This window comes from Strix uralensis, chromosome 2 (genome assembly GCF_047716275.1).
Source record: "Strix uralensis isolate ZFMK-TIS-50842 chromosome 2, bStrUra1, whole genome shotgun sequence".
NCBI lineage: Eukaryota > Metazoa > Chordata > Aves > Strigiformes > Strigidae > Strix > Strix uralensis.
Window position 1 is genome coordinate 109,044,696 of NC_133973.1, and position 22,911 is coordinate 109,067,606.

At 36.8% G+C, this 22,911-nt stretch overlaps 1 protein-coding gene across 2 annotated transcripts in view; it reads right to left on the reverse strand.

Annotated features, from left to right (window-relative positions):
* Positions 1-1,122: 1,122 nt before the first annotated feature.
* Positions 1,123-22,911, reverse strand: part of COG6 (component of oligomeric golgi complex 6) — a 59,868-nt gene continuing 38,079 nt past the window's right edge. Inside the window, exons 14-19 of one of the 2 annotated variants that reach the window (XM_074859776.1) lie at positions 14,293-14,424; positions 13,589-13,756; positions 11,492-11,599; positions 9,947-10,000; positions 7,302-7,381; positions 1,123-3,651 (exon numbers count right to left, since the gene is read on the reverse strand). In XM_074859776.1, coding sequence (XP_074715877.1) covers positions 3,504-3,651; positions 7,302-7,381; positions 9,947-10,000; positions 11,492-11,599; positions 13,589-13,756; positions 14,293-14,424 — 690 coding nt within the window. In that variant the 3' untranslated portion in view covers positions 1,123-3,503. The remainder of the gene's footprint in view (positions 3,652-7,301; positions 7,382-9,946; positions 10,001-11,491; positions 11,600-13,588; positions 13,757-14,292; positions 14,425-22,911) is intronic. The other variant, XM_074859775.1, reaches the window with a different exon arrangement.

A 22,911-nucleotide genomic window follows, 5' to 3' on the forward strand; every position in this document is an offset into this window, starting at 1 on the left:
CTCTTTTCCTATTATACAACACTAAAAATTGCTGTGGCTGGACTGTTGTGTGCTTGCTATAATTTAAACAACTTTTATATTTTATTTCCATAGTGGTGTGCATATTTGTAAAGAGGGGAGGAGAAAATTGTACACATAGGATTGAACACAGAGGTGGTCTGTCACCAGTGTGGATGAACCACCTTGGGTTCAACCCAAACTCAGCTCTGTAGCTTGTTGTTTGCTGGATATTCTGTGGGTGATAAAAGTCTTAAGATCCTGATTCTGTTTCAAAGACTCATGTATTGGAAGTCAAAGATAAGGTCCCTGTGTAACAACTGGAGGAAGATCTGGGCAGTGGAGTCCTTAGGAGAGCCCTCACATACATGCCACACGGGCCAAACTCCTCCTTGCTTATTCTATCTGATGCCTCCCATATTTTGCACTGATTTATGCACAGCTGCTAAATTCAAGAGAGAAGAAACAGACCTGCCCAATCTCATACTACACAACAGCCAAGGGTTTGGGTGCTCTCCAGGAAGGCAGGAGATGTCGATTCCAAACTCCTTTGGCCCAAAACCCAGATCTCCCACTTCCCACGAAAGTGCTCTCTGCATCAGAGAACGATGTAAAAAGAGGCCTTTTACGCATCTGTTCTCAGAACTGAGTTGTCAGAGTGTCAAATGCTGGCACTGGTGCCTACTATAGGCAGTATTCAAACACTCCTCTTTACGCAGCATGCTCCTGCCCAGCACAGAGTAAGGGACTGGCTCTCTGAAGGCATGCCCCTCCGTATAGTGTTTAAGGACCAGCAGCAGAAGTGGTGACTAACTCAGCCCCACCAGGGGAGCCTCTCTTCACGCACTGTGATGCTCAAGTCAGACCTGCAGTAACCCCTCTGAATACGGACCCAGTACTGACACCCAGAACAATTCCATTTACTGCGACACTTATGGGTCATCCACCTAACTGAGCAATTAGAGGACTGCAGCTTCATGGTTCCTGGTGTGGAAACCCTGGGAATTTGTAAAATAAAAGGGTCAGAAATGCCAAGCTAGGAAAGGCAGGTCAAAATCTAACCATCTTTTCCTTCCTCCTCTTAGGAAGGCAAGCAAGAGGAAATAACAACATGGAAGACAGAAGTCAGTAAATCAAATGCTTTTATTGACGTCCTTTCTCATTTGTGACCCTTTGTCATTTACTTTAACTGCACAGATCAAAATTAGTGACTGACTGCAAATTTTTTAAGTTATAACTTCTACAGCTTTCGCATTTTATTAACAGAAGATGAAATCATGGATAAGTCTCTACATGGAAAGACTCAAAGATAGGAAGCAACTTCTTACTAATCCTCATGCAAACTACTGACTGATTATTGGAGACTGAGGTTGAGTGTGATTTCAGGAAAAAGTTCACTCTTATGAGTATGTTAATCTAGTACCAAGCTAATTTATAATCCTTTCACAACTGATGTAATTTTCACATATTAGATAATAATTATAGGCATATTAAGCAATATTAACATTATTAAACAACAATGAACAGCCTTCTGAATATATACTACGGTAATGCAAAATCTAAGTAATTTAAAGTGCCTTACCTAATAAAAGAGCATAATTTTCCATTAGAGCTTTTCTAAGCTTCTAGAATTTTTTGTCTTACAGGTCTAGTTTTTAAACAGAATAAATCTAACATTCACATTTACAGAAGAATTTGTGCCTGATCCAAGAATTCCAGGGACACTTACACTTTCAAACATTTTTCTATTATACCAACAAATTATGCCCATTTGGAAAACGAGCTATTGCTTTAGTGTGGTATTACCAAAGAAGCTGATTTCTGAGCACACTGGATATATATTTTGCAATGAGTTTTCCGAGAGACTAAAATGTATTGCTGCTGCTCTTTTCTTTTTTTTTTGCTGTTATGCAAGTATACACTAAACTACAGACTTGGCTGCCACTAAGTATTTATTTTATATGGGGAATATTATTACTGATAAAAATAAAATATGTAAGTTATTCAATATGAATGACTGCTCATCTCCCCCTTGATGTATATAAATAAGCCACATCATAGTATGAGTGTAAACTGAGGCAACTGTAATAACTCTGTGGCACCCATAAAACAACAGAGAAAAAAAAAAGTTAAAGGCTTCCAACAAAACAGCTTAAATTATCTTTTTTTTTTAAAAAAAAAGGCAAACAAAAAACCTAACCCTAAAACACCCCAAATTTCATTTACTAACTTTGTTTCCTGAAGGTTTCTCTATAACAAGGTTTTCCTAAAAGAATACGTTCAAGGAATCTGCAGAAAATTATCATAAGGCCCAACAGAGAACAAGTGTGTCCTACTGATCTGTTTTCCTCTTTTACTGGAAGCAAAGGTCCCCTAAATGATAACTCTCCATATAATTAAGGTTTCTACACAGAGCAGGTTCAGCTTTGCACCAAAGGAGGAAAGAAATGAAACCTTCACTCATGGCTTTCTACACATCAGCCAAGAACAAGTACACACCCACCTCTTCCACATAATTCGCAGAACAACCTGTGGCTGCCACAGGTGAACTTAACTACAATTTTTAGGAGCACCACTGCAGACATATAAACCATGAAATTCTCTTGGTGGATTACTAACTGAATAAATGCTTGTACTACAGCAGATGGACTTTTTCTGTGTTTAAAAAAAGCAAAACAAAAAACATGTACATGTGAAGGAGGAATGGCCATACTGCTGTGCAAACCATTTTCCTAACCTACACTGTTATTGGTCCTAGCCTTGAGAGATCTGCAAGTTTCAACTGATACAAAGATTCCTACAGAACAATTGCACTAAAACAAAATCCTTCCAATAAACCAAAATTATACAAATAACTTAATGCATTACGTTCCACGTTATGTACATGCATGTAGTTCAAATATTTCTTTTTCTTACAGAAAATACCAGAACTAGCAACAATAATGGATTCCAAAAAAGCAGACAAATTTTGCCCCAAAGATTTAATCAACAGGATTTGAAAAACAGCATCAAATATTCTGAAATGATTTATGAACTGTAAAAGTGATGGACTTGAGACATCAAAGTATATCAGTTGTATTAAAATTACAGTTATCAGCATTTACTGATGATAGGCTGAGAAAAGGAGTGAAAGAACACGAAAAAGAGCAAATAAAAATATTGGTGAGGTCATAAGAGACACTGGTTCAGTCTCTAGTTGAAAGGATTATGTACAGCAAGGAAAAAGCTTCTTTCTCCTTTTTTGAAGAGATTGCATATTGTCAAGGTCCATTTCCATTAGAGGAATACATTAAAATAATTTTTAATCTATATTCTATTTTCTGGCCTATAGAAGGTATTCAAAGACACAGGAAAGACTAGACCTGCCAAGCAGATTAAACAAAACCGCATTCCTACATATTTTAACTACACAGTTACACATCAAAATTCAACACAGAAAAATAACTCAATGCAAATACTCAACAAATACAGAATTACGGATTCTGATAAATCTGGGGGAAGCAAGACTATGAAAGGAGTGCCTGAACTTGATGAGGAGATCTGTGTAGTATGGTTTCTGGATCCTTATATTCATTTGAAGGATTCATCACAGCTGCATATAACTCACTGTAAGCTCTGCAGACCAGTTCTGTTGACTGTTTTATTATCTGCTCTCTAAAAAAACAGAACAAAAAGATAATTTGCAAATTGTACGAAATATAACTGCACTGCATACAAGGAATTAAAGATATATGCTAAAAATACACATTAAAAATCAGTGTCAGATTAAAAAGCACTTCAACTGTGAAAATAGCTTAATGTTTCAAAACAAAAGAAGGCTTTTTCATCCCTTTGTATCATACATAAACTCACATATATGATCCTGATAGCCAATAAATTAGCTTCTCTATTTCTGCAGTCATGAAAAAAAATAGTAGAAGGATTTAATTTGCATACATTAGTTTTTCACCCGCACTCCTCTGCATCTTTTAAAAGACTGATAATCTTAGTGATCTACTTTCTACCTCCTGTGGCTTCTTGGCGTCCTTTGTAAATACACACTTTTTTTTTTCATCTACCAGCAAATACTTTCTACTTGCTTTATCTGCACAAGCACCTGATTCCATAATCGGTCAAAAAGGAAGAGCTGAAAGTGATAGTGGTCAGAGATTTAAAACTTGCTACAACCTTTTACCAACAATGCTATCAAGTCTGTATCCTGTTATTTTTCTGGATCTAAATGAGCAACAATGCACAGAGACTGGATGCTAAATTTAACTGGAAAGTTTAATATTTTTTTAAGACAAACTGATATTTTTATTTTACATTGCCCATTGAATCAGTTTACTTTAATCACCATGGTGATGTGCTTACAGTTGTACATGCATTTTTATCTATCAGAAATAGTAGTTACAACTATTTTACAGCCAAACCCATGGAAGCGGAACACCAGGAGAAGCTGAGGAAACCAAGGTAACCATGAATCCAGATTCAGCCCTGCTGTAATATGCAGCAAAGGAATAAAGACAACAAAAGTGCATCCACTAAAATCAGGGCTGAATTTAACAGCCTTTGGGAACTGACAAGTTAAAGAAATCTCAAAGACCAAGTGTGTAGAACTTTGTCTTTTCAGGTAATATTAAAAAATGGAAGCTATGGGAAAGAAGATTAAGAGACAAACCCTGCATTTTATTCTGATGTAAAGTATCCACGTTTTCAATATACAGGATCAACTGCCATTATCACTAGATTATTAACACACCTGAAAAACAGACTGGCAAATTTAGAAACACTATTGCAAGGGAAATACATACAAGGTGTTCAGGTAAAACAACTGCCTCCGAACAGTCTAGGTTCACTAAGGTGCTGTAACATGACAGTCTCTCTTAAGAAAGTATTGCACACAGAATTTGTATAAAATTAACTGTATTGCACCAAATAACATTAAAAGAAAAAGCTCATTAAAATATTCCAGAGGATTGAACAGCATCAAATAAGTCTTTTCATCACATAACGTGTGTCATTAATCAGTACATTAGGATTTCAGTTGCCATAACAACATGATACATTTTATCACTAACACAAATGGCAGCACTTTCTAAAAATAGTAATGCCAGCATTCAGTTTCTGTGATCCAACACAAATGAAAAGAGCTTTTCAAGACCAACAACATATAAATAAATAGCTTAAAACTTTTAAAACGAGCAAAGGAGTTTGAAAGACAAGAGCATGCACTGGCAAATGTTGGAAGGAAGGTTCTTCATAGTTGTAAAGCTTAAATGATATTGTCAGTATGTAATGCACTGGTCCCTTATTAAAAGCATGTGGTCTGATTTTGAGAACCGAAGAACTCTTGGGTTCCAGCTCAACTGCTGGGACAGTGGATCACAATTATGTGATTTCAAGGAAGATGTCTTCAAAATTGACACCTGCAAAACTAACTTGAAAATTTCAACTACTATAGCCAGAGATTAAAGTTATAGTATTGGTTAAATGTTTTGCTTAAATTTTGAAGGCTTATTTACTACAGAAATATTGACTATTAAGACGCTGATTCTACAAGCATGCATCTCTGTAAATAGGTATCTTAACTTCAGAAGGATTGTCTGTGTTTAAAGCTGCATGTTTGAAGGCTAAAGGGCTAACAGACATTTGTTTTGTTTTAATTCAGAGCAGAACCTGACCTATAGTACCAAGTTATAGCAGGTTAATAAGCTCCTGCATGTTAGCTGAGCTGTAGCAGCTATAACAATCATCCTCACGCAGGCTCACCTCTCAGCTGCCCACTGTTGCAAGATAACATGAATTTGGCTTAAACTGTGCTAAGAGAGGTTTAAAAAGCTTATCACTGGGATAAGGCTAAGACTGCATACATGACCAGCTTATCTTGGTTCATCTGACAGAAGAAATGATTTAGTCAAGGTAATTTCACTATGCCTGAGTCTTTATGGTAGCATAAAGTCTACCTCTGAAAAATTGCTTCTGTGTTCGTAGTGAAGAATTGAGCTTTCAAAATACATTTACTATTACTATGATTTTTAAATAGACCTACATTTAAAAAAAAAGTACCAAGAGCTAAAATACAGGTATAATAGCTTAACACTTAGAAGCAGAAGTCGCAGTGCTTCACAGACATTACTGCTCAAGCTGCCCTGTTTGAGCTGTACTGAGGTTTGAAGCTGTACTCAGCTGTACTGAACAGCTCTCACACAATAGGGAGAGCTCTGCTGGCTGAGCTGCGGGAATGGTAACGCTAACAGAGACACCAAACAAACTACAGAAAAGCACCAACATCTCCTATGCCAAACCATGCACCAGGTATATGGCATGAAACTGCAAGTCTTTGGATGAGGAGGACCTGAGCAATACCACAGGAGAACCTGGCAGCTGGACTAGCAGACCATTGTAGGTCCCTTCTAACTGTTCTATTCTATTAAATTCACAACAATTATTATTTTTGCCTTGACATACTTAATGTTTTAATTGCAAGATGCTGTAATACAATCCTGCTGAGGACAGGTACTAGTAATGAGACTCCAAATATTATTGCACTACATAAAATATGATGTGCTAGTCTCGATTTCTGGTATATTCTGTAACCTGCATTCTTCACAAGTGTGAAAAATAACGTCAAGAAAAGTTTTTGATCAGTGTAGCATATAATTCTCTGAGTTTAGGTATTACAAAATGTCTTCATATGGTTCACATTTTACTGGAAAGAAATTTCTGGCACTTTCCCCAGCCTTAGGGTTCAATTACATTCAAAAAACAAGAGAAGAGATAAATAAAGTTCTTACTTCCATACTTCAAAGAAGAAAACACTAAAAACCAAACATATTAAACGAAAAGCAAAGTAATCTCAGCACAATATTCAATGAGACAGAATGCCAATACTCTACAGCAGAATAGAACAAAGTTGAAAACTCTAGACCTGATGAAGCAGTGGCGATAAATCTTCAGTGGAGAATTACATATTTCATTTGTCTCTGGAATACTTCCAAAATAGTTCTGAAACAATTTACAACTAAGTTGACAAAAAACCGCTGACACAGTGGAACATGTTTAAAATAGATGAATGTAATTCATTTTGATGGTGTCCGTTAAATCTAGCGTAACTACTTCAGAAAGTTACAGAATTACATATTCCTCACTGCTTGCTCAAAAAGAGGAGAGTCAGAATAAAACTGAATTGTGACCTGAAGGACAATGCAAATATGATCACAGCTGATAACTTGAATTCTCATCGTGATCCACTAAAACCTAAACGAATTCATCTTTCTGATCATTATGCAGGCATAATACAAATTCAAAGGTAAGGTACGTACTTCACAGTGGCACTCAGCAGGAAATTCAGCTGGGACATTAACAGACTATCCGGAGCAGACAGATAGCGATCAAACTGAGCCTAGGGGTGGGAGGGGAAAAAAGAGAATATGAGATCCACATATTAAACACTTGCTGTTAGATGAAAATAGGTAAATACACAGATTTCTGAAAAGTGATTACATTAAAACGACACCTTCTTATTTGATAAAAATTTCTCTTTTTATATATTTAAGATAGAGCCTAACATACTATATAAATGTTTAAGGTAGAACTTAATAGTCCAAACCAAATGCCTAACTTCAGCACCTCTGTCACCAAAATTTTAAGCTTCTGACTCTGAAGAGTATGGGTGGAGGGGCAAATAATGAGAATCCAGTTTCCATAATTATCCATCTAAGTTTCCTATGCAGCTGGTGCATCTATGTACGCACCTCTGAAGATCAGACCTAGTCTGTTCAGTGCAGAGGGAATACAGTAGCCTCCAGACAGAAATGTAGACTGTCCAACTTAAGACATGTTGCACATTTCTTTTTACATGTTTCTTTTTACTTTTTGGTAGGGAGTCACTGCTCAATAATCTAATAATCACTTATGTGGGGAAAAACAAGATCAAGGGACATAGTTCAGGCTCCTCAAACTGCTTCTAGGCCTAGTTCTCCTCCCTCATATAATATAGTTAAAAAATTTGTGGTGCTTTGATTCTGGTAGTTTGGAGAGGAAAACACTAAGAACGAACATTACTGCTGTCTTCAACTATCTATCAGAGAAGTTGTCAATGCCCCATCCCTAGAAGTGCTCAAGGTCAGACTGGACAGGGCTTTGAGCAAGCTGATCTAGTGAAAGGTGCCCCTGTCCATGGCAGGGGGGTTATGCTAGATGACCTTTAAAGGTCCCTTCCAACCTGAACCATTCTATGAGCAAATGGGTGACTATAGAGTCGATGGAGCCAGGTCTTCTCACAGGTGAAAACATGAGGAATACTGGACACATATTACACTAAGGGAACTTCTGATCAGATCGTAAGAGGAAAAAATCTCCCCAGGAGTGTCATCAAATACTGAACAGGTTACCTAGAAAAGTGTAATCAAACTCTGAGCAGCTTACCCAGAAAAGCTGTATAATCTCCATCCTTGGAATTACTCAGGCAAGGCCTAGGCAACCTCCCTGAACACTGGACGAATCTTATCAAGCTGGTAAACCCTAAAATCCACATCCATCATTTAAATGTGCAAAAAGTGGACACAAATGACTAATGAAGTCACTCACAGTTCTCAAAAATTAACTTTTTGTGGTTATCTGCCCTTGTTTGGAAAGCAAGGGAGCTTTAGCTGAGAGAGAGGTATGGACTTTGCTAGAACAGCATTTGTAAGCACATATGAACAACATAAAAGGCTGGGACATAGAAAACTTTCAGCCTAAGTTGGGAGACAGTGAATCTGCCTGCAGGTACTCTCTCCACATGGTTTAAATCCTGGGAAGCGAACAGATTAGGCTGATAGATGGGATTTACGTGGGTTTGATTTCAGCATACTGGGTTCCATTCTGGTTAAAGTGTGTTCACAGCAGCAGACATTACACAAAGTAATGAAGAAAATAAAACAGTTGGATTCTTCTAACTATTCAGGTGAAATTATTGTGCACTGCTATAGGTAACAGAGTTATATATATATATAAAGAATTTAAAGAGATGGTCCCCAAGCTGCTGTCTTTAGATTCCTCATTGGTCTACAAGACTATGATAAATAAAACCTATTTTAAACGCAAAATTTATAAATATTGATAAGAATGCATGCTGATCTGAGTGAACCACTGAATGCTCTGCACCAGAGCTCTGTCTGTCCAACCAGCTAGGAATCACTGGTTTAAAACCTGAACAGAGGAAAACAGGCTACACTGACACAACTAGGAGGAATTCAACATAATATTTTTTAAAGACATTTTATAAAAAATTTTCTTTTAAAAAGACCTTTTTTCCCATGAGGGTATATGTGTACTGATGGATGAGCGGGCCTTATTTACAGTTAAACTCTTAGAATACAACCATACTTGGCTAAGCAAGAAGAGTGACAGATCACACATTATTGCCTACTGAACTGTGATATTGCTATCTCTATGCAAAATAGCCTTCACACACTCTAAGAAAAAGTATCAGCTGATAATTTGTTTTATTGTAGCTTTCAACTTAAAAAAAAATAATGACATATGCCCAGCACCTAACTTCTGAGTTTAGCTAAACTATTTGCATAAAATCAAAGCCTTAGGACTAAAATTATAAATTATAGCAGAACCTGTATTTCAAAGCATATAGGCAAAAAAACCCTTTGGTGATTAAAACTAATTAGAGCTAAGTATCTGCTTTTAGCAATTTAAGATGACTCATGGGATAACATTCTTGTAAGTAAAGTTCTGTTTCTCAAGGCTTAGAAACTAATATTCTATTACTACCCGTTCATAAATAATTTATGTATTTATTAGTTCAAGTGGCCGAATTACTACAAATGAAGAAAGTATTCCCAGACATGTAATTTAGCTATTCTTAAAGACTATGATTGGTTAGATGAATATCTACCACATCACATAATTAATAGTATTCTTTCCCATGTCACGGCATCACCACCACAATATGAAACTGTAAAATGCTTACCATTGCAACCTTCAGGGACACAGAATCCATACTTGGCAAATTTGAAAGAGGACCCTAGGAATCAGTAGTCAAAGAGGGGTGGAAAAAAAGGTCACACTACCATATGCAAAAAGATAAGAAATAAATTCTACAATCAGTTCAGTACTAAATTGTTATTTGGTTCTCCTACAGGATCTTAAATGTTTGGAAACTGAATCACCATATCAATACTGAAATGCTGTAACAGTTCACTTGTATTCTACCGCTCTCTTAAATTAAAAACTCAGAATACTGAGTTCTTAATACGTTCTTTCAAGTCCTTTCTTCCTTTTTCACCATTAAATCATAAATCCTCAAAAAAGCCTTCCACAAGGTCTAGGATAAAAACTGCAAACTGGCCACATCCCCTTGGTGTTCTAAAATTACAGAGGACAATTTAGCTCTGATCATGTGTTCTGGGACCCTGTAGAATTCAAGCCTGCTTCCCAGTAAATCCTCTAGTAAGGCATTACAATGTATACATGCTGCATAACCCCCATCAAATCCTGCGACAACATCACCTCTGCAGCCAGGCAGCTGGACAGATACAAATGAAAATTGCTACATTCCACTGAACAATCTCCCCTGGTCTATTTGAAACTGGTTTTAGAACAAGACATAGTTTCATTAACAGGAAACCAAGCTGAGTTATTAATCAGATATCGCACTTTATGCAAAATTATTGGCTGAAGAAACAACACAAAGCGCTCCAACAGAGTTCTGCTTTCTCCAGAAAACAGTTTTTCACCTTCAGAAACCATCACAAAAGAACATAAGCACACCTGAAGGGAAGAGGGGCTGTATTAATACCTATCACATAACAACCATGGTTCACAAGAAAGGAAGAGCATGAACTCTGAATTCCAGTTTTCAGCTCACTCTAAGAAATCTAGTTTTCACTTTCAGCATCTCACTGTCTTGGTGCTAGAATAGCTAGAGCAATGAATAAGGACAAAAGAAGAAATTATTTCAAATGACTATTAAATTAATCTGCCAATTTTTCAAAGAAGAAAAAAGCAGCAATTATCTAATGCATGCAGGGTGTCCACAGCAATTGTCCAGTGCATGGCAGGGTGTCCACTCTGTATGGTGTGCAATGAAAGAAACCTGAATGCTGCACACACTGTAGGTCCAACATGTTCTAGATGTCATGGAAGTGGTATACACACTCAGTATTTGTGTTTTAGAGACAGCTTGACTCTGACACCTTCAGAGGCCTGTTAAACTACCTATACAGTTACTCTGAGAACGTACAGGATGTCTGTGGTGTACGGAGCCTGTTGTTGGTACACAGATAAGCTGCAAAGAAGGATTGTTGCACAGTAAACCTGCTAGGCTTGCTGAATGTAGGGGAAATCTCTCCTTGCAAGGTGCCTTTGCCTCATAGTCCTGATCCCATGTGAAAAATCAACAGATACTGAGTTTTTGCTTTCAGAGTAAGCTTAATTTGCAAAAGTATTAGTGCCAAAATTCTTCTAGTTGGCAGGTACACAGTACCTCCTCAACGTGTACATTATATAAGCTTACCTGTTCCGGTTTGTGTTGCTGCACAGAGTTATATATGTAACTTAGACCAGCTCTTGTTAACACATAGGAAGCTTGTTCATTTATGAGTGTATCTAGATGAGCTTCAATCTGAAATTTTAAGCATAAGCCATTTATAAAGCGTGCATGAGGACATTAAATAAAACAAGCTCTGCGGTTAAAAGGCCTAGAAACACAAATAATAAGAAAAAAAATAAATACGAAGAAAAGGTGAGTGATCAACAAACAAGAAAAAAATCACAATACATGCAGCATATTTCACCCATTTATATCTTCCATATTATAAGGAGCCAATAATAAAAATACTGATAATTCTTTCATGTCTGACTAACATATGAACTTAATTTTTTTTGTATTTGTAAATTTAACAGTACCAAATATTAAGAATACCAAAGCTCTAATCTTAAAAATTGCTATATCATTTTATTTTGCTATAATTCTCTGAAAATAAGTGATAAAAATCATCCAACTCTTATTAAAAATATTGACAATAGCATGGCAGTTTTATAATAAAGATAAAAAGACAGTCTTTCACCAGGAAAATAAAACTGAAAGTAAATCATAATCAGTAATGATTTTAAATTCAGTACTGACAAACATGTACTTGAAAAAAATTAACTGAAAGAACAATAGACAAGGAAATTCAGCTATCAATTTTGCTTTAATTATTTTAATATGAAAAAAGTCATAAACGTATTTTACATTCTTAGTATAATCTTCACTTTGCAGAGAAACCTAATCAATAAATCCAGTCACAGCAGCAGCAATAATTTTTTAGTTTGAGTAGTCTTGGGAAGGTATTTGGGTATATATACATTATTACTTCATTTTTGCAAATAACTACCCCATATTTCATTTATTTTTCTTCCAATCCTAAAGAAAGGCAAAAATTTATAATATAATCAAACTAGTAAAATGCAAGACTTTCATATCTGATATTTTAAGAGTTCACCTTTTTACGTCCTAAAATTGTTTAGAAAAAATGCATTTTTCTTTTTAAATCAGGAGGGAAAATCTTAATATTTCAATTTGGAGATTTTAACTGTCTTAGAGAGTTCTTTCTTCCTATGAAAAATGTTTCTCTTATTAAATATGCCATTCTAACTCCACTTTAATAACCTACTTATGTATAATCTTAAAGATATTTTTTCAGTCTGTTCCTGTATTTGTAAAATGTTTGAAGAAAGTAAATGGTATTAAATGCATAACCTTCAGTTTTACTGCTTATTGGAAGAATAAATCAATTGCAACATATACTGTGAAAAAGAAATTCTGCTAATGCAAATTAGAAATGCCCCAGACAGTTTGACGGGGTTGTCTGTTTGTTTGTTTCCGAGCTAAAAGGTGCTAGAAATTCTAATTAGGAGTAGAAAGCGAAAAATGGCTCACAGCCAATCTTTACTGATGCCTTTAAATAAGAAGTTGTGACTTTCTTCCAAGCCCCCCAGCTCCAAAAGCTCTCCTGAGATATACTGCAGAGATGTTCGTGTAGCAAAACTATAAATGGGCAGTGCCTAAGTTTTCCCAAGTCAATGGTTTATAAACTACATTTCCATTTCAAAATGGTACCACATATGAACTATTATCCTGGCACATTAGGTGAAACCAAGGAAATGAGAAAAAGGTAGAAAGAAGGACTGAAGTAGTGACTTCAGCTATACTATATTCTAGTATAAACTAGATGATGATCTAGTATTAACTATATGATTGAATATAGTCAGCCATTTGACTTAGCTTTCAACTTCCATTTGCTGCTTCTCGCACAGTTTGCAGATAAGTATTAGAATGACTGGGATAATGAAAATGTTCACTGATGTGAGTTTATCTGCAACTAAACCAAACCAAACCAAATCTTCTAATCATATTTTTGTCTGTTTAAAATAAGAGATGCTGAGTACCATAAGGTCTGATACCTGCTATTTGCTTACGGTATGTGATAAGAACCCCTCTTATCCCATTTCCTTGATTTAGAGTTGACCCAAGACAATATTATCAAAGATAAATACATTCACATCACAACTTATAGTCTGAAAAAAATCAGTAGTAAGTTCATTTTCTTTTGGGGCTGTTAAAGCTTACCTGAAACTGTAACATTTCTAGACGTTTGTCAGTGAATTCAAAGAGAGCCAAAGTAGTTTTCATCATATAAAGCGAATTTACCATGAAAGTTGCCATATCAGCTGTGCCCAAATTACTAGCAGACATAGTACACATCTGTAACAATGGATCTAGCACACAAGACAGAACCTAAAATAGAAAACACACAGAAAAGAGGGAGGGGAGGGAGAAAATCATGTCACAAGAAGCTTCTAAGCTCATTCTGTCTCTATCACATATTTATTCCCCAAAGCAGAGTAAAGAGAAATGAGAGCTTCCAACTGTGCAAGCAGTTTTCTACTAGATTTGTCAGCAGGTCATCAGCTACCATAGTGATGGGAAAAGTATAAAAACCTGAGAAGAACAGATTCTAACCTAGCAGGAAGAAGAGTAACCCAGATTAGATAATTGGTAATTGTGCAGTCTTGAGGGTGTATTTACTTAATGGAGTAGTAATTGGATAACAGAATTTAGATACTGTGTTAAGAGTAGCACTCCATACTGTACTGTAATTATCCACTTTGTTAGTCACCATCTTGCTCATATTACAAACTTGGGTTTGGTAGAAAGCTCCAAAATGGGGCCAGACAAAAAAGATTAATATTTCACCCATCTTCTGTGCACGAGACTAATTTACACATACTTTTTTTTCCCCTCCTCTTCAGAGCAGACAAACATTCTTATACCTGCACAAAGTCAGCTTGACGGGCATCCAGAGGAACAACAGACGAGTCATGAGAAGCCAGAACCTCCCGTAGCAAGTTAAGTGTCTGATTTAGTGCAGAGCTTGGGCCAAGATCAGGAGGTGGAAGTTCAACCTGAAGAACAAGATTATCTGTTTGTGGGTTTTTTTAAAATTTCATTTACAGCAAACACCATCCAATCTATTTGCACAAACGCAACCAGCTAATAATAAAATTATGTGCAGCCATACAGAGAAGAACTTTGACACCAAACCTAGCACGTTTCAGATAATAATTATGTACAACTTTCAACATAACCATCCCATTCAGTGACAAACAACCAAAACTGAATTTCACCTTTCACTCAGACTATGCCTATTTTATAATCTAGAGATCCCCAAATGCTACCGTTTTTGGTTTGGTTTTTTTGCTACCAAAACATTTGCTAGATTAGGTGCCAAAGAATAGCCACATTGTTTGCACCACTGAGTTCACTTTGAGCAGGACCTCCTATATAACTCCAGAATCTAGTGCAGGCAGAGCTCTGGGATATTAGGGCCCTACTGCAACAGCTGAATGAAGTAATCTTGACAAGGCTGCGCAGCACCTATCATGCTAAGTACGAGAGCTGCAACCACAGATGGAACAAGTCTTAATCCCTAGCAAGTTTTAACCTTAAATTGCCAGTATACAAATGAAGTGTGTACAGGCTAACTCAAGTACACCTATGTAAATTGCAATGATACTGCAAGAACTGGAATGCAGGCCCACCTTAAAGATAAGAAGTAAAAATCGTAGATGGTTAAAAAAACCCCACGCTTTCAGAGTCAAATTATGACAAGTTTGAGCACCTGAAATGGACTGAAATTCTACGCTATTTTTAACATAGACTCACATACTTTAGCCCTTCTTTGTAACAGGCTAATACCCTCAAATGCTTCATAAAATGTTTGTATGTTTTACAATGATATAAAATCTAGCACATCTCTTCTTCCCAACCGACGTTCCTCAGGCTCCACTCCAAATGTAGTTGCATCTTGTAGTATTCAATGCTGCCTCAAACTGGATTCCTGCTGCCTCCAGACTATTACTACAAGCCAGGCTGCTGGCCTTATTTCCTTCTGCCAACAACCCTCTTCCAACCTTCCTGTCTCCTACCTACCTAAGGGCAAACACAGATCTGTCTGGATCACATGGGAGTAAGGAGATACCCAGCAATACAGAATAAGCTAAAGCTTCAAGGCATAATCTCTTTCCAGAAGGATGAAGGGAGAAGTAAATTTCGCCTGGCCTGGAACGGCCTGTCCATTTCGCTCAAGGTGTTTGGGCACAGAAGAGCAAGGCAACGTGCACTTCTGCAACACTCTTAAAGTCTCCAGCTCTCCAAGAAAAAAAGGCAGCTTTGGATGGACCCCCAAACCACAGGCAACATGCTCTACACTTTCCCAAATGAGAACTACAGATTAACAGCATAATAACATACAGGTCTGAGTCTCCAAGGAAGAAAAAAAAACTATCAAAGGGACAGAGTGTGATGGCCAAAGAAACCAAGGAGAGCGTAACAGGCATTTTGAGAGTGGAGCATTTCACAGCCTTCTGGAAATGAATCCATACCTAATGAATATGCCACCCGAGGAAGACGGAAACAACTCTCCCTCTTTGGAGCCAGGCCTAGCTTTCACCCTGTGTGTTTTTCAAAACATTTGAGATATCATACATGTCCCCACACTGTTATGAAGACAGATGAAACAAAAACTTTTTTCCATCCTTCTGAATATAAAGTGTTCCTTTATTCTCACTTTCCAACAGATAGTATACTGAATTCAAGGAACTAATGGAAAACTAAATCTAATGGAAACGAAATCTATTAGGTTCAGAGAACAGTTGTTCAGCCTAAGCAGTCTTGAAAGCATAAAACAAATATTCTAGCAATGAAGTAACAGTAATTCAGAAGGAAGCACTTATTCAGTGCTGATTAGTAGTAAAGTTTACTGAAGTTTATAGCACTGAGTGACTTTCTTCTTGTTTATTATTAGGGGTATTGATCGTGCCCTGAACACACTGTTCTCAGACCTGAACTGGACCGTGTTCAGGGATATTTTGGCATTAATTTGGGACTGGAGTTTGATGGGGTTTTCACTTCCAACACACACATAGCTCATGGCAATGATAATTTCAGGCTTCTTTGCACTGAATTTTTGTCTCATGAAGTAGCTGACGGTCAGAAGCTTCTAAATTAGCTTCATCTTTCATTTAATCTATTCTTTTAAAGTCCACTGTCTTCTAGATGGGAGCAAGAAACAACATTATGGAAGAAGAAAACATGGCAATGAAAAAAGGTTTAGATAGTTAGATTCTATTGGGTTAGCTTGAAAATCCTGACTACTGCAACAGAGGCAGAATTATCAGTAAGTGGAAGGAAGACTAAAGCAGTGCTGTATTCATTTTGAAAATTCTAACTTTTTGCACATGAATGCAGGTTGGGTTTTTTTTTCAGAATTAAAAAGGAAAACTTAAAAACACACATTTCTAATTTATAGAGCTACCTACAGACTTCTATTCATGAGAGTTAAATCGCTATTCTAATAAAAAAAATTGATGCCTGAATGTTTTACATGCACTAAAAGATTATTATAATCAATCCTATTTCCTGAAAAATAGATTTCAAATGGATGCTGAATTCTACTTTTGAAGTACTTGCTTCAGATGCAAGCCAGACAGGAGCTAACTGAAAAATTATCAGACAAGTTCTGCAGCAGCTAGTTCAACAGCATCAAAACATACTCTAACACAGTATTAAGTGTTTAATCAGTTATAACCAGCAGTTCAGTCATGCAGAAACAAGGCCAACCAGCTGTCTAGCCCTTCAAAGAAAACAAGAAGAGATTCCCAAATATTTAAAATCTAATATACAAAACTGAAATGAATTCTCCTAAAATTATAATGGACACTAGAAGTTGTACACAAAATTTAGTACAAAAGGTTGTATCTTCATTTGAAGTTCTGCATATCAATCAGTGGGGAATAATTACAAAGTCATAATCTTCCACCAAATACACAATCCAGAGCAGGCTACTCTGTCTATGAGAGCAAATAGCTCAAAGGATGTCTTGAAGGATTTAACAAACCGCAAAGGAAAATACAGGAAAAAGAAAAGGAAGTATCAACAGTCAAGAGAGTGCATGTATGTTAGTTGTTTCCCTCATTTACAAAGAAAGCTAAACAGAAGAAAAATACATGCAATTTTTGTTCCTATTAAATAGTTAATTCTACTAAGGACTGGAGCAGATATTAAGGAGAGCAACTTTGTTAGAAGTTCGTATGTGCACCTGCAAATACTGAAAGTACTGTATAGGCAGGCAATCAAAACTATTTATACACTATCCTACTTGAACATTAGGAAGTTAACAGTACAGAAAGACATGGACATACTGGAGTGAGTCAAGCAAAGGGCCACAAATTTCATAAAGGGACTGGAGTATGTCCTACATAAGGAAGGAGGGACTATGTTCAGCCCAGAGAAGAGAAGGCTCTTCTCAGAAGAGGGGGGCTGTTATCAATGTGTATAAATACCTTATGGGAGGGATACAGAAGAGGGAGACAGATTCTTCTCAGTGGTGTCCAGTGACAGGTCAAGAGGCAATGGGACAGATTGAAATACAGGAAAACAATTTTTTTACTGTGAGGCTGGTCAAACACTGAAGACAGTTGCACAGTGAGGTTGTGGAGTCTCCATTCTCAGAGACATTCAAAACAACTGGAACCAGTCCTGGGCATCCTGCTGTAGCTGAACTGTTTGAACAAGATGGGTGGACTACATGATCACCAGAGGTTCCAGTTGACCTCATCCATTCTGCAATTCTGTGATACTAGTATTAAATAAAACAAGACGGTAATTTAAAACACAGACCTCCTCAGAGAAAGCACTGCTCAGAGTGACAAACAAAAGGTTGGTGGCTTTTTAAAGGGCCTAATCAGCTTTTAATAAGAGTCTTTTTGGAAACCTCAGAGGGTAGAGACAGAGCACTAGAGAGGTGGAACCTTGTAAAAAGGTATCTGGATATTTCAATCTGTCAGTTACAACTGGTTAGTGTCAACTACGGAAGTTTATTCTACAAATTGAAACAATTTTCACCACCAACAGCTGCAGTTTAAGAAACCAGAGTGTGTGTCTTTCAGAGAAGCTGTACTAAGCTCTTTCGAGCCCTATTAGGATCCTACAGAGATCACCAGGGGTTCCACAGTAGAATGCCTCATGGCATGCTTTTCTTTTCAGCTATCAAGTTGGTCTTGAAAGAAAAGACAACAGAAAAATTCTTGTTAACTCTTTTTTCTTCACATGGATCCATTCAGACCACAACATCAACCAGTCTCATTTCACATGTCCCGCATCTGGTTTCCCAGAAACCTAACAAATTTCATTCTGACAGGAACCAAATTATGGGGGAGAAGTTTACAGTTATTCCCATGCAATGTTTTAATACATCTCCGATTGACAAACTTCACAGAAAATGCAATCATAACATTTAATTTTCATACATCTACTCTAAAAAGAACAGCATTAAGGAATAACAATCCCAAAGCTTGATTTGGGATACTCTACTAATAGTCTCCTAACAGTTCAGACAGCCGATGACAGGCTAGTTTGGCACAATCTCTCTTTAGTACCCTTATGATAACTCTCATTCCATTTAATTCCAAGTTTGTAATTATTCTTTCATTTAATAATTGTTCTGGAACACTACTGAAGCCAGAGTAAGGACAGCTGTGCTTGAAAATTCCCACTCTCTAAATTGAGCTGGTTCAATAAAACACACTGGCATAGGTTAGTCTAACAGGCTTGTTAAAATGCCTCACCAGCAGACTCATGCTTTTAAATGACAATTCTCTCAATATGAGAGAACTGAAAGAGTCCATCCACTCCAGTACATTAAGTGCTTTGAACTCTGCTTTTAGTTTCATTGGAACAGTTTCTGTTGTTCTGAGAATTATTTTCACTTTACTATTTTCTCCTGAATTTATCATCTGTAAAATGGTAACCTGTACCAGGCTGTTCTTAGATCCAGACAGTGATTAACACAAGCAGAATCCCAGATCCCTAAACATCTGATTTATGTGCACAGGGTCAAAGGAAACATAAAAGGATACATGTAAGGACTGAACCTACAGTTCTGAACTGTTTTACCAGGATGGCTGCTAGACCCATGGCTGGGTCCAAGAAAGCTAAAAAGAAACAAATACAAACACCATTTTTCAGCGCAGAGACACTTCATACTGGCCAAAAACCATTCTGGTTGAACCAACAACCAGAACAAATTGTTACCAGAGCTAGAAACCACTGGCAAAAGACTGCCCAACACTGCCTCTGAAGGGTAAGAGCCCATACAACAATGCAAAGGAGAGACAGCATTTGCAGTAAAAGCTGATGCACTGAACCTTCAGTGACACAGGAGAAGGGTGGTGATGCACGGCTTCTGTATGATGTCAGCATTGAGCTCTGCAATGACCTGAGAACCTCAAAGCTGTGAATGGTGTTTTAAACCCTAAAAAAAAGAGTGGCTTTGCAACAACTCTGTTACCAAGTTTCATGTCAGGTTTCAAGGAGTATTGGAGCCAAAGACATTCCCTTGCGTATTGCTATTCTTTGATAACAATGGACTTACAGGCAGCATGCTGAATATTTCCGTTACATAGATTTCGGATGGTGAAGAGCTACCTGAGAGGTGTGAATGAGAACACCACAAAAAGAGTTTCTCAGACTGAAGAGTCTAAAGTTGTGAGAACTGCCGACTACCTTATTTTCAGATTACAATCAGGATGCTTGAGATTTTCTGATGTAATGAAAAAGAATGTTCATAGGAAAGTGCTTCTGAGCAAGCCATTAAGTACTCTGAAGTAACTAGGGATTTCCCCTGTATCATTTACACTGATGGCTTGACAACCAAGAGCGAGAATCCTGATCTAAGACTGCCTTTAAGTTTCCATACAGCTTGGTGCTTGTGACACTCCTTATGTAATATGGGACTCTTCTCAAAAACAGATGTAAAGAGGACACTATTTTCTGAATAGCCTGAAGTCTGTTTCCCATTGCACTTCAGAAATTAAATCTCAGGGAGTTTGAAGGCAATGCTCAACTCAGCATTATCAATAACCTAGGGAATTAAATTGTCTGCAGTCATGAGGACATCAGTGTTAAATTACCATCCTGTCATTTCTCCACATCCAAAGGAAGGGATCTTGAGGAGTTAGCATATTTAATGAAATATGCTTTGTCTAAAAAAAGTTCCCAACTAGCTATACTTAAGAGAAAGATTTGCTTAAATACTGTCCTGGGCTATCAACTACTACATAGATTGTAGATATTAAAAAAGCATACCACAGCAAGACACAGTAACACATCAGTGTTTCTAGACAATTCTCCCCACAATATACAGTGCAAGAGAATTTGTACAGGGCTAAAGAGACTCATGTCAAGTTACAAATTCACTGGTAATTATGACTAAGTCTTCTGGAATTTTGTAGCTACAAACAGCAATTAAGAAAACACTTAAATTCTCTTTAAATTAAATAAAAATTGTAGAACTGATTTCCATTCAGAATTTCTTGCTTGATAGTTTTCAGATTATCAGCAACATCTGAGGATAACTGAGGGAATACTATTATTCCCTATAGGCTATATTCATCACTTTCCAACGATCTAAAAGAGGCACCTAAATTTATAGAAATAAAAATATTTCTTATTTAAGAACATCCTATTTGTATTTTAATCTATTTCTGAAATTTAAATTGCCTTAGGAATCATATCTTAATCAAAGGAATGGACAGCTGATATTCTTTGAAACAGGCTTATTAATGCCTTAGAATGCAAAATGTAAGTGGAAATAAGGAGCCATGATTTCCAGATTGTCCAAGTGAAAAGTAATTTACTAATTTTACAAGTGAGAATTCTCTTTGTGCATAACAGGAGCAGCAACGAAGCCTCTGCAACTGTGTATGTAAACACAAAGGGTTGATTTTCCAGTGCTTTAATCTTCTCTGAAAATAAAAAAAATTCTCAAAGCAGTTGCAGTGCACACATAGTTAGCAAAATGCTGGTAAAAAGGTTAGGATATGAAGAGAATCCTACTAATACACATACACAATTTTGGTCTGAACACACATTAATAAAAAGCAACCTTGAGATTTCTCAATACGTAAAAGCATTGTGACATTCATTACTAAATTAATGAAGACATATGAAAAGGCATAAAAGCTGGTTATCTGTATATTAACACACAATAAACTAAGTAACAGGAGAATTAAATTTATGCTAAAACAGGGTCTTTATCTCATGGAAACTAATGTTTCTCTCAGTGTAATTCAGCCTATTAATTTTGTACTTTTTGTGAAGTAAAACTAATTTCAGTCATGAGGAGATAAGATATTCTATCAGTTCTGTAGTCCACTCAAAGGGAAATAATATAAGGTGCTTCAAAAGACTGTCTGAAACTCTGTCACAAGAACTACACATCTCAGACTCCTCCTCACCCACAGAGTTACCTCATTCTTAACTCCTGAAGCACTGAGATTAATAAATAACAGTGGATGCCTTTGTTACTCACATATCTAATCCTCTCCTGAGTCTCTTTAAGCTTTTGATCTCAATTATATCTCAAGGAAAGATCTTCATAGGGCACACATACAATGTAAAATGTTCAGTGTTTCAGATTTAACTTCTAAAATGTGTTTATGAGAAAGACCAATACTATAATCTTTTTACATTACATGGTATCCTCGGTATGCCATTCATTATTTGTAATGAGGTGCCACTGAAGTACAGTACAATTACTGCCTTCATTTAACATCAAGACCAAATCGAACTCCTTTATAAAACAATGGCAGCATCTAGAGCCAGTTACATCCAGGCTGGGGGCTGAGAGAAGGGGAACTAAGAGGTCAAAGAGGATTATACAACCTTCCCATAGCGACAATACAAAGAACACATGCTAAGAACTGGGGGATCACAATTACTTTATCACTCCTTCTCCTTTTGAATTCTACTCGTCTCCAAACTGAAAACAGCATTATCACTCAAAACAAAAGTACAAAGATTTTGAGTTACGCGAGTAGAAAAATTATGCTGGATCCTGTTTGAGTACAGATGTAAGACCCAGCAGGATAAATACAACAGAGATGAATATAGAGCTGTCTTACAGTTTCAAGCCAAGAAAATTTATTTTCCTAAGCACTGCTTTGTTTGCACATTCTTTGTAAGTAAAGAGCAGTCATATATTTTTGCTAAGGTCCATCACTGATTTCTCTTCATAAAAGGAAAAAGTACACAGATATTTTCTTTTAGCTTACATGTTAGGAAATAAAATGTTCTGAGGAAATCATATAGAGCTAGCATATGCCCATAGCAAGCCATAAGCTTTATTTATTTATTTTTTGAGAGTAAATTCATACTGTCCCTGTCCATTGTACATTTCATGAACTCAAGCTTTAACTGACCCTTGAAGAAGCATTAGTAGCAGAGGAACTACTATTCTGATGACACTGCATTCAAATGGAAACACCCCATCACAACAAACAACGTACTAAGTGAATTTCAGTAGTATGGACTGTGGGTGGTAGTAACTAAGG